Here is a 13,176-nt window from a genome sequence, read left to right as displayed (position 1 = left end):
ATGGTATAACTAAAAAGTACAACCCAGCCCCGCAAAAAAGACGCCGTATACATCCCCGTACACGGAAGTATAAAAAAGTTATGGGTGTCAGAATATGGCTTTAAAAAAAAATAAAAAAAAAATGGCACCGTTTTGGATTTTTGTTAAGGGGTCAAAATGTAAATAAAACCATAGAAATGTGGTATCTCCAGAATCGTACCGAAACATAGAATACAGGGGACATGTCATTTTGGCTGCACAATGAACGCTATAAAAATGAATCCCATAAGATATTCGCACAAAAGCACTTTTTCTTCGAATCCCCCCCATTCTGAATTTTTTTCCAGCTTCCCAGTATATTGTACAGAATAATTAATGGAAGCATGAAGAAAAATTTGTCCTGCAAACATTAAGACATTGTATGGCTCGGAGAGCGGAGAACTAAAAAAGGTATGGGGTTTGGAAGGGGGGAGTCAAAAACGCTTAATGAAAATCAAAAAATGCCGTTGGCGGGAAGGGGTTAAAAGTTTTTTTTGGGGGGGATGTCATGCAATGCCATAGAAGTGGGTTACACAATGATGTCACCATGGAGCCTTGACCTACAAGAGATGTAAAGCCCAAATTTCTTTATTTGCTTTTATTTACAACTTTAGCATAAGTGACACTACAGGAAACACAACTATGTACATGTCACAGAAAGTCAGAGAAAGGATATGACTAATGTATAAGTATATGTAGTTATAGCTGCTAAACAGGTCACAAAACAACAAAATGAGTCCTTGAGAATATACAGTATGTTATAAGTAAAACCATAGGAAAGTGTTTCACTACAAACTACAAATCCCGGCATCCCTCACAAGAAGTGAGCGCCATCGTCCATTGCCCTTAGTAAAGATGGCCGCCCGGGAGTCAGCAGGTTGAGGTAATTACCCAGAATCCTGCGCATTTCCCCGGAAGATTGTGCTGTTGACAATATGGCGGGGGCTGGAGCTGCGGCCGGAGGAAGGAGGAGGAAGTGTCATTCATGCTAGGACTGCGGGGAGAGGGGCTCCTTGTAACCGCAAAGCTCCGGCAGCGGCGTCCCCGGCGTCCCGTGTGTTGGGTGAGGGGAGCCGGGGCGCCCCAGTATGCGCTGAGTGAGCCGGGCACGTCCAGGGAGCCGGCGGCGCCATGTCCTTCTTCCGCAGGAAAGGTAGGAGCTGCCGTTGACAGCCGGCTACAGGGGAGCGGTCAGGTGACCGATGTGCGGCGCTGTGCGGGTGGCAGTGCAGGGGATGGGACGAGCTGGGTGTGACAGCCGGGATGTGTCTGCTCCAGGGGGACTCTTAAAGGGGCACTCCACCTGTAGTGTGCTGCTGAGTAGTCACTGACCTAGCTGCAAGTCTCATCTCTGAAGAATCCGGGGTCAGATCCATGAGGGTCAGGACAAAGGAGGTATGGCAGCCCCATAGAGATGAATGCAGGGGGTATAAGAAGCCTGTCCTTGTCATTGCTCTGAGCCTTGTCATCAGTTCACACTATAAGTCTATGTTCACATTTGCGCCAAGATTCCTTTGCAATGTCTGCCTGAAAAGAGGGATGAACAATTCCTGCATGGATTACTTCTTCAGTTTGAAAGCAACGAAAACCATTCTAGTCAGTGGGGTCCGTCTGTCCCCATATGTAACCACAATTGTAGCGGGCCGCTTGTCCATTGTTCTGATCCTCTGACAGTCACAAGTCTTAAGAGCACACATTACATTTCTCCCCTAACATCTTTTTTTTTTCTTAGTAATCTCATTGAACTAAGAATTCTGCTACGCATTGTCTAAGGGCTAGTTCACACGGGGACACGGAGGAGGATTTTGACAGCGGAATCCACGTCATAATAATCCTCCTCCATACAATATTAGTCTATGGAGACTGCTAGCAGAGAAAAAGAAGCGACATGACCTTTCTTCAGGCGTTTTCCGCCTGAAGAAAGCAATAGAAGTGAATGGGAGGCGAAAACCGTGCCTTTTTTGCAAAAATAAGCAACGCTCTTTTTTTTGCAAAAAAACGTGACACGATTTTTTCAGCCCATTCACTTTACAGGAGGGGAAAGCAGCCTGGCTTTTTTTAAAGCTGTTTTTACAAAAAAAAAAAAAAAAGCTCCAAAAAAGCTTCCTAATTAGGAAGCTTTTTTTTTCCACTGCCAAAATAAGCCACACGTTATTACGTGTGAACTAACCCTAAGAATTATTTTCTACTTTTCCTCTGTTACTCTTCCTGGTAGGGTGTGACTAAATTGATAGGTAACTGGTAACACACCTACTACAAGAACCATTTATAATGCGCTGTTCTCACATTTTCAGATGTCCCTTTTTCAGTGACAGGAGGAGTAACAGAGGAGCGGCCCAGCGCAGAGTTATAACAGAAGACACTCCAGAGTTGTTCTTTACTATAGCAGACGCGTCAGGAGAGCGGACAGATTCTCCTTAGCTGAAGCATATGACTCTGACATCATGCAGGATTATATGATGTCATATCTGGTAAAGGCCAAGGCGGCTACATACCCCAAAAGTCTCTTAATGTCATATCACATCTAATGTAGAAATCTATGGGGATATCAAGTGAGCGGGTGACTCATATAGTCCAACCATTGTGTACATGACAGGTAGGGGTTATACAGGTGCTTGTGCCTTGTTATCTTTCCTTCCACCTAAATCTGCGCAGATGTCAGTCTCTATTGCAGGGGTAGGGAACCTTCGGCTCTCCAGCTGTTGTGAAACTACAACTCCCAGCATGCTCCATTCAGTTCCATGGGAGTTCCAAGAACAGCAGAGCAAGTATGCATGCTGGGAGTTGTAGTTTTGCAACAGCTGAAGAGCCGTATGTTCCCTACCCCTGCTCTATTGAGTCTGCGGCACTTTGGTGTTAGATCTCACCGTCGTCTGCCGCATCAGGGTCACATGACTGCTTTGTATATCTACATGGCCACTAAAGGGGTTTAAAGAGAGTCCCCCAAAGCCCAATATCTCAAATAGATAGGGTAGGGTCATCTGTTTTCCCCCTTATGAAGCGATGCCGAGCGATCACTGTTTTTGTCAATATGCAAATGAGCTCTAGGTGTTGAGATTGCTTCAAAGATCTCATTTACATATTGGCAGAATGGGATGTAATATACTGAGCAGAATACGGCCTTGTGAGCTCAGCCTTACTTATGCTGGGTCTGTGGAGAAGAGCGCCGGCTGTGATGGGGGTCAGTACTTGTTAGGGTAAGTTGACATGACGGAAATATCCATCAGCAGAATCTGTGAGTATTTTTCCAGTGGAAGATCTGTCAGAAGTCTGAGGCCGAGCGCTACAATAAACCAGCACTGTATGGGGTCTGACCCCGGGGACCTCTACCAAAGTTGGAGCATCTCTGTTAGCAGAGTAGATATGTACGAAGGTCCAGACGCCGAGCTTGACCCTGCGGTGTGAGGAGCGTCTGTCATCTCTACCATTATGTCCACACCTATGTAGTCATTACTATACATGTAGTTTGGGGCCAGGATATCATTTGGTAAATTGCCCCATTTTTGGTGAGTTCTGACCTATTTGGACTAAGAGTTTCTTCTTCTTCCATGTGTAAAGGGGCCCCTAGACGGTCAATATTATTGCGCAATATTTTGGTTTGTGCAATATAATTGATCGTATGTGGGCGATATTGAAAGGTTGTGCAATATATTGTGTGATGTGCAAAATCTTGAAAATATATTGTGCAAACGGGTGATATTGTGCTGTCTGTTGGCAATATTGCACAATTTTTTGTGCATGTGTATTTGGGCTTGATAGTGTTCCTTTTACCGATTTCAGGAGTAACCAAAGCGAGGAGTTCATCAAATAATTCTCCGTCCAAAGTTGCGGTTCAATTCCTCTCAGTTCATTGAGTAATGGAGCTCACAATGTACATTTTTCCCTATCAGTATGTCTTTGGAATATGGGATGGAAATCCGTGCAAACACGGGGAGAACATACAAACTCCTTGCAGATGGTTTTTTGCCCTTGACAGGATTTGAACACCAGGACTCCAGCGCTGCAAGGCTGCAGTGCTAACCACTGAGCCACCGTGTGGCCCCAGTTCATTGAGTAATTTGGCGTGGGTGAACTTCTCCCTATTAATAAACCACAGTTTGGCCCATTTTCTTCCTTTCTGCGAGCCTTTTTTCTTTCCTTTTTTTTAATGACTTGTGGTCACAGCAATCATCACGCAAGACAATTCAGTTTCTCTCAACATGTTGACTTCTGGCAGGGACTGTTTGCACAATGTGGTTGTACATCTGTGCTTACGATTGCGCAATGTATTGCACAACCTTCAATATCGCCTCCATACGGTACAATCTTTTGTACAAACCAAAATATTGTACGATAATATTGACCGTCTGGGGGCCGCCATCAAAATATTGTGCAACCCACATTGCACAATGATATTGAACGTCTATGGGCCACTTAAGAGAGGGATAGCATAGCGGCCCTTGGAGTTGAGCTCGCACATTGTTTTGAATTTATTAAGACTGGTATTCCCTATGTGTTTTTAAAGGGGTTTTCCAGGCTAAATAATTGATGACGTATCTGACACGGACCCCTGCTGATCAGCTGCTTGCAGAGGATGCAGCTTTAGGTTGAGTCCTGCGGCCTCTTCAGTAATTTACAATCACAGTGCTGTACATTTGCACAATGGATATACTTGGTATCATAGCTCTGCAAAGTCCCTTGAATGGGACTGAGTCGCTGAATGTGACATCATAAACCAAACCAAAAATATTGCCTGTCCCCGGTGCTCCGGTGTCTGGCTTGTGCCAGCGGAAGTCCTCGGCGCACATGATCGCTGAGACCCAATTCACCCTCCATGACTTAGGGAAGGGGGTGCCCTATGTGAGTGACTTAGTGAAGCTCTAGCAGCGCCTCGGTCCTGTCTTGGGCGCAGGTTGGTTATATAGGACACAGGTCCGTTTACTCTTCAGTTTCTAAATGGACAATGAACAATCCGGCCTCTGTAATGTTCGCTGTCAGAGTTTTCTTCACATTCTGCCGCTGAAGATATTTTGTAGCCTGAGGCGCAGACAGCGTGAGAGAATCGTCTTCTTACAGAAATCCTGGAAAGATACAAGTGAAGAAAGGAATCTTTACCTTTTACCCATTATGGCAGGCTTTATTAATACACTCATTCTTTCACGTTTTTTTTTCTTTCTCTCCCCGTTTTGTGACGTCTTATTCTTTTCTTTCAGGAGCTGTATGAGGCCATGCGTGATCATGTAGAAATTGGCCATTTTTATTCATTCATTCATTCATTCATTCATTTCCCCCTTTCTGGGCGCATATATATATAATATACACTCACCGGCCACTTTATTAGGTACACCATGCTAGTAACGGGTTGGACCCCCTTTTGCCTTCAGAACTGCCTCAATTCTTCGTGACATAGATTCAACAAGGTGCTGGAAGCATTCCTCAGAGATTTTGGTCCATATTGACATGATGGCATCACACAGTTGCCGCAGATTTGTCGGCTGCACATCCATGATGCGAATCTCCCGTTCCACCACATCCCAAAGATGCTGTATTGGATTGAGATCTGGTGACTGTGGAGGCCATTGGAGTACAGTGAACTCATTGTCATGTTCAAGAAACCAGTCTGAGATGATTCCAGCTTTATGACATGGCGCATTATCCTGCTGAAAGTAGCCATCAGATGTTGGGTACATTGTGGTCATAAAGGGATGGACATGGTCAGCAACAATACTCAGGTAGGCTTTGGCGTTGCAACGATGCTCAATTGGTACCAAGGGGCCCAAAGAGTGCCAAGAAAATATTCCCCACACCATGACACCACCACCACCAGCCTGAACCGTTGATACAAGGCAGGATGGATCCATGCTTTCATGTTGTTGACGCCAAATTCTGACCCTACCATCCGAATGTCGCAGCAGAAATCGAGACTCATCAGACCAGGCAACGTTTTTCCAATCTTCAATTGTCCAATTTCGATGAGCTTGTGCAAATTGTAGCCTCAGTTTCCTGTTCTTAGCTGAAAGGAGTGGCACCCGGTGTGGTCTTCTGCTGCTGTAGCCCATCTGCCTCAAAGTTCGACGTACTGTGCGTTCAGAGATGCTCTTCTGGCTACCTTGGTTGTAACGGGTGGCTATTTGAGTCACTGTTGCCTTTCTATCAGCTCGAACCAGTTTGGCCATTCTCCTCTGACCTCTGGCATCAACAACGCATTTCCGCCCACAGAACTGCCGCTCACTGGATGTTTTTTCTTTTTCGGACCATTCTCTGTAAACCCTAGAGATGGTTGTGCGTGAAAATCCCAGTAGATCAGCAGTTTCTGAAATACTCAGACCAGCCCTTCTGGCACCAACAACCATGCCACGTTCAAAGGCACTCAAATCACCTTTCTTCCCCATACTGATGCTCGGTTTGAACTGCAGGAGATTGTCTTGACCATGTCTACATGCCTAAATGCACTGAGTTGCCGCCATGTGATTGGCTGATTAGAAATTAAGTGTTAACGAGCAGTTGGACAGGTGTACCTAATAAAGTGGCCGGTGAGTGTATATATAATTGATAATTAATAATAAATAAATATAATATATATTTATTATAAAATATATATATATATATATATATATATATATATATATATATATATATTTCACATTTCACTAAATATCTAAATCCTGAGGCGTAACTTGAAGATCCTGGTCCCCAATGCAAAACAGGAAATGGGGCCCCCACTTACCTTGAGCTTTTTATGATCCTGGCATCATATGTTGTAGAGAGGTCTTTGGACCCCTCGAGGCTCCAGCGTCTCTTTGCACCTCAGAGCAAGGCTTAATACTCCTTAAACACACAAGGCTATATGCACACGACTGAGTCAAATAATTAAAAAAAAAAAAAAAAGTTAAAAATTCTCCCCCCACCTCAGTCCGCCCATGCAATCTTGTTTGAGGGTTTCTCATCCACAATAGGTGATTTCAAGGGATGGAAGAATTGGGCATATTGAATTTTTAGCTTCTTATCTGGTTGTTCTCAGTGGGGATAAGACTCCACAAAAGGTGTCTCACAACAGCTTATGCTTTTATGCTGTATATGCTAGGCCAAACGGAGTGTGCATATCTGTGGGAGAATGAGGGGATTAGCTGTCTGCTGAATGACTGTTCTGGTGAGAGCTTCTGAAGGTGTATAACACCAGTGCCTGAACAGCAGGTTTCTAGGTGTCCAGGGGTTCCCCAATATTTAATGACAGAACTAATAAGACCTGGTGAAAGCAGGGAGTTCCTTACATCATGATACAGGAATCAGAGGGTTAAACAGTCCATGTCGGAGGCTGCTTGGTGCAGGTGCTTGGCTTTGGCTTTTTCTGCAGGTGTGCTATGTGTGTCCCCGGCCTAAAGGGGTTGGCACTTTATTCTTGCCCTCTGTATTTTTCTATAAACAGCAGGTAATGTACTGACGTAAGGTCTTCCAGGTCTGCCCATGTGCACTCTCCTTCATACAGGCCCACACTGCTTACTCGGACGCTGTGGCTCCAGCGCTGCATTCAGACATGGCTTCTGAGGGAGGGTCATGTGACCTGGCACGTTCATCAGTAGCCTCCATTGACTGACATTGCAAATGGTTTTGTACATGTTCTAGTTTCCATAGCCATGCACAGTATTGGTGAATAGGGGCCGCCAATGGAAGTGCGTGAGTGCTGCGCCTCTTTACACGGCTGCTCTGCACACCTGCCATGTGCTAGACCCCCACTGGTTTAATATTGATAACCTATCCTAATGACTTTGATGGAATACACTATAGATGGGAATTCTCGTAAAGCAAGTTACTACTAATAATAATTTCTTTCCAAGCTGATCCTAATATGGAATTTATTGTAAAAGGCCGCTGCCTCGCTACACTGAGCCGCCTCATGTCTACTGAGAGACGACTAATGTTTTCTTTTCCGTGCACTGTTTGCCATACAAAGCTAATGGAAACTAAAGGGCACAGTACTCGGCAGAGGGATCTAAAGAGGGATTCCAACCAGATATTTCTTGTATAGCCACAGCAGAGGAGACTCGCTGAGCTCCATATTAGGGGGCATTCACACGATGTAATGCGGCGTTGACTCTGACACGTAAACTCATGTCAGAATCAGCGCTGCAAAACAGAATCCTATTGACTTCAGTGGGTTCCATTTAGTGCGGGCAACACATTGAAATCAATGGGAGCCTTTTTAACCCATTGATTTCAATGTGTTACACGCGCTAAACGGAACGTGTTGAAGTCAATGGGATTCTGTTTAGCAGCGCTGATTCTGACATGAGTTTATGTGTCAGAGTCAACGCCGCGTTACATCGTGTGAATGCCCCCTTAGACTACTGTCTTACTACATGGTCATGTGCGTTAGTCCTTATACTAATAACATCTGTGCATAGGAGAGGATAAGAATAAAACCTAATATTGGATGTTCTCCTCACTCTAAGGTTGAGGCCCCACTTTGTGGAAACACAGCTTTTTTTTGCTGCAGTTTTTTTGAGACAAAGCCAGGAGTGGATTGAGGAAAAGGGAAAAGTATAAGAAAAAAATCGATGTGTTTCGGCAACGTGGAGTCTCAGCGTAATTGACTTAGATGGGAAAATCCTGTTTTTTTGCTGGAGCCTCACATTGTGAAACGCAGCAAAAAACACTGTGTGTGGATGGGCTTTTGGCTAATCCCATTCACACTTTGCAGAAATAATCTGCAGCAAAAATGCTGGCGTTTTCTTTGTAGGTATAATAAGATCAGAAAGTGTGCAGAGGAAAGCTCTGTGGACTTTAATGTGATGCGTTTCTTTAGCTACGGTTCACTATCTGGGGCTATAACCTCAAGGCCCAATTTACATGCAAAAATTTTGGAACATAATCGATGGATAGTAAAATTGTCCTGATGGCCGATACACTCATGCCTGTAATGTACAGGAAGGGAATCTGCAGGATAATTCACAAGCAATTCCTCAGCAAAATCCACATTTGTTACAACTGATTTGGTGCAATATCTGTGGTGGAAAAATTCTGCCATGTGCACAAGGCTCTATATTTCGGTGCGGTTACGTTGCTGAGATGCTCCGCCCTGGATGTGATGGTGCTCGGATGATGTTGCGTGCCGTCTCTTTCCTACATGGCCATTCCAGTTTGACAACATAAGAGCGCTCCACACCTCGTATGTGTCAGTATCAGAGTCATTGCTGCAGGATATCACACCAGTCTGTATCGTGACAGAACATTTCACATCTGTGGTTCACAAATTTTCTGAAGGCAGGATCTACTTTAGGACACTTCTCTTTGGGACCCCCCAATAATATATGTCTCTGTATTCAGGTGCCTTTATTTAGAATAGGAGGAGTACTAAAATAGCAGCTATACACAGTCTGGTGGACTCCATTGACCTGTCTGTTTTTAGACTGCAAGCAGTGGATACAAAAAGCCGTGTGTGGAAGTCTTTTTTTTTTGTTTGGCGCAAATGTGAACGTAGGCCAAGGTTCTACCTGCAGTTTTGTTCGGACCAAACAAATCCGAATCGGAACTGCTATTCTAGTCTGGGGTCTCTTCAGACCAAATCTGGCGAGGTATGTCCAACACATACTCATACTGTAAAGGGGCGCAGTCTAATAATTACCCGCCGTTAATTGTAATCGAGGTAAAATGCCCAATTATTCGCAGTCTTGATCTAGGTCCTACTCTCCCAGCCCCAGGATCCAGCACAGCCGCATCGCAGTGACATGTCCTGTAGTACTAGTAGCGTATCCTGGAACTGGAGAATTCCTGCTGTTTGTGTTAAGCGACCACATAACTCCTTTCTAAATCCAGATTTCACTCCTTGCTGTGCTTTCTTGGCGCTGAGCTGGACTTTGTACCTCTAGTAGTTTATTCTGCAGACTCCTTCACAAGGGTCTTACTGATTTACAAAAGTAGCAAGAAATATAAATACTGTTTGTTCACACCTTGTACCATCTGCTCCTTTGTCTGCCAGATTGTCTTCAGATTTGTATTTGTTTTAACCCGTAAACATATTATCTGTTGTGGAATGAAACGTGTGCACCTTATTGCTCTAGTCACACGACCAAGCTGACCGTGTATTTAAAGGATCCCTGGAGTATTCGTTTTTTTTGTTTGTTTGTTTTTACATCAATCCATTAAAGGGGTGGTCCCATCACAAGGATCCTATCTATACTGCTTGTTTACCTGGATTTAAAACTTTTCCTAAATACATTGCTTCAGCAAAACTGCTTTGTTTGTCCACTATCTTAATTTATTCACTTCATTGTTGACACTGTGCTTCTATGGCCCTTGGGATTATCTGCTCATTTCCCAAGTGATACATGTGTATCACATTGAAAGAAATAGGTAAAAAAGCCTCCCATTCATTTCAATGGGTAGCGCGCGAATGCCAGCACCCATAGAAATAAATGGGAGCTGCCTTTTATGGGCTCATTCTGAACAAGTTTTACGTTCAGAATGAGTGGAGCTGAAGTTTATACTTGGGAGATATATGAAGGCTGGGAGACTTATTAAAGAACTGTATGTCCGATGCCTAGCTGCATCGGGAGCGCACAGGCAAGGCCAGCGGCAGAGAAGCGACGTCATCTCACCGCCCACCCACTAATTGACGCTGAAAACCAGGAAGAAATAAGTCTTTACAGCAGCAAAGACTGGTGAGCAAGGGACATGGGAATACCCCTTTAACCTTAATGGGTTAATTGGGTGAAAATGTACCTGTTGGTTCAATCTTCCAGTCATCGTGGTTTCTACAGCTGAGAAAGTCGTCCTCTAAATCTTATAAAACATCCCAAATGCACCTTACCTTAGGCTTTGTCAGATGAATGAAGGCATAGGGCACCTTTGGGAATATAGGCCTCAAGCTGTCCCAGCGTATACTTTAAGCATTGAAAACCAGAATGATTAATCTGAGCCTTAAAGGGGTGGTCAAAGATCACATATTAATTGCCTATCCTTACTATAGGAGGTCATCAATGTCTGATCGGTGGGAGTCTCGCTACCCCATTGATCAACTTTTTTCACCACAGTGTATGGTGTCGGAAGCAGATGCCTCTGTGTACTGTGTATATGCACAGTGTTCAGACCCATCTACTTCCAGTTTGATATACTTTGCTGAAAAGAGCTAATCTCTGGGAGCCCTGGGTCTTGGAGCTGTACTAATCCTATATCGGTGATCTATCCTAAGGGGCTGTGCAGGAGTATATTATTAATGACCTATCTTTGCTATAGGTCAGCCATAGTAGATCGGTGAGGGCTTGCGCCCAGCACCCTTACGGACCCACTGCACTGGGTGCAGATGCTATACCTAGTCCTGCTCCATACATCATCTAGCAGGTGGGGCAGCTACTGCAAATTGTCCCATTCAAGTCAATGACACTGAGCTTGCAGCACTTTTTCCAACCTTGGTAGTTCTGGACCACTGATCTGTGAGAGTTGGGCTTGCACCTTGACTATTTACTTTTTATGTCCTATCCGAAGTATAGGACACTCCTGGTATACTGTATACTCCTGGACAGCCCTTTTACTGATAAAATCTGTATCTGTAGGTGATTGACTGCTCTCTGCGAATCTCTTCTATTTCATACTCTTGACATGTAATGGTCACTCAGTCTATTAAGTGTTAATCTTGGAGCAGTCACATGCTCAATGAAAAAAGAGGGCCATGAAAGAAGAATGTATATTAATAAACGGCTGAAACACAGACCCCTTTGTTCTTGCCTCTTGTTACGAATGGATTAGTAGAGGGCCTGCATCATGTGAGTTTGTCCAGCAGTAAGACATGTTATTGCACTTATTGGATGACTTAAACGGCAGTATTACTTGACAGCTCTGCAATACCAAGAACAGCCACTTCTAAGTGTATGTCGCTGTGGTGTACAGACTGATGTAAGCGATGAAGAGATCACAGCACTCGATTCCTTCAAACATCCGATCAGCCTCACACATACATTTCTATGGAGCAGGGAGGGACCGAGTAGGATTCTCCTGCCTGCTGGTTAATTGATTTATTTCCTCATTCTGTGTATTATCAGCTTCTTATCTACAACCTAGTAGTGTTTAAAAAGCAAGGAATAGCATAGTGTAAGAGCAGAAATTGAGTGTCTCTTCTACCCCCCCTCTTTCTTCATAGACTAATATGGGGACAGTAACTGCCTGAAAAGTGGTAAAGAAAATATATTTCCCAAAGTTTGTCATCTGTGCTATTCATTTGTACTATTCACAAGTTGTTTATACATGGAGGTACGTTTTAAGGCTAGGTTCACACTTCAGTTATGTAATATCTTTAAAATATGAATGCAGATTGAGCCCCTCTGTTGGGTGTTCGTCTGCAATAACCCCAATTTAAAAAAAAAACTTAAGTAAACAAACATGAAGGAGGGCATCATCTGTGATGTTTTTTTTTTACATTAGATTTAATGGGAACGGATGCAGACATAGTGTGCATCAGTTAATGTCTGTTGCAGTCATTCTATAACTGATGTCAATGGGACAACAAACCGCTTGCGGAAAAAAGAACGCTAGTGGTCTACATAGACCTCTATTGTGAGGGGGTGGATTTTGAGGTGGATTCTGCACCAAAATCCGCCCCCTCTTGCCCCGTGTGAGCTAGCCCTCAGCTCTGAGTTCACTAATATGTACAAACTAACAACCTTTGCTAACCATTGTTTTCTCACCCACAGTGAAAGGAAAAGATCAAGACAAGCCAGATGTCAAAGTATTTAAAGGTAATGCTGTTTAACTATTGTATTTCCACACCGTAAAGATAAATGTGGACAAATGTGTTGTAGCTAAGTTGCGGTATTTACACGTTTCTGTTAAAGGAGACATTTATATTGTTGCTTTGCCCTTAGGTTTGGTCACCGATCAGCTGATTGAAGGGACCATGGCGCTCAGACTAGTGCTACAGTCTCTTCCCATTAGCCAATGTTATGTCCACTCACCTGATCCTTCTGCAGTTCAATCCAATTCATGTCAACGACTCTGGGCCTGGCACAGTGCACAGTGCAGAGGCCATAGAGTTCGCCCGAGTGCCATCGCCTCTTTGATCAGCTGATTCTTGGGATTTTCGGTTGTCAGATCACTACCAATCTGATATTGATGGCCTACTATTTGTGGTGTTTTGTAAAGTCATTGTTGCAGATTTATGTCTTATATAGCGGTTTTCTGGCATACAAG

At 44.0% G+C, this 13,176-nt stretch overlaps 1 protein-coding gene across 1 annotated transcript in view; it reads left to right on the top strand.

Moving 5' to 3' along the window:
• The first annotated feature begins 935 nt into the window (after positions 1-935).
• Positions 936-13,176, top strand: part of AKAP10 (A-kinase anchoring protein 10) — a 37,511-nt gene continuing 25,270 nt past the window's right edge. Inside the window, exons 1-2 of the mRNA XM_075263669.1 lie at positions 936-1,171; positions 12,681-12,725. Of these exons, the coding sequence (XP_075119770.1) occupies positions 1,150-1,171; positions 12,681-12,725 (67 nt within the window). The 5' untranslated portion in view covers positions 936-1,149. The remainder of the gene's footprint in view (positions 1,172-12,680; positions 12,726-13,176) is intronic.

This window comes from Leptodactylus fuscus, chromosome 2, assembly GCF_031893055.1.
Source record: "Leptodactylus fuscus isolate aLepFus1 chromosome 2, aLepFus1.hap2, whole genome shotgun sequence".
NCBI classification, from domain to species: Eukaryota; Metazoa; Chordata; class Amphibia; order Anura; family Leptodactylidae; genus Leptodactylus; species Leptodactylus fuscus.
The sequence above is the reverse complement of the archived record's forward strand: the minus strand, read 5'-3'. Positions and strand labels throughout refer to the sequence as shown.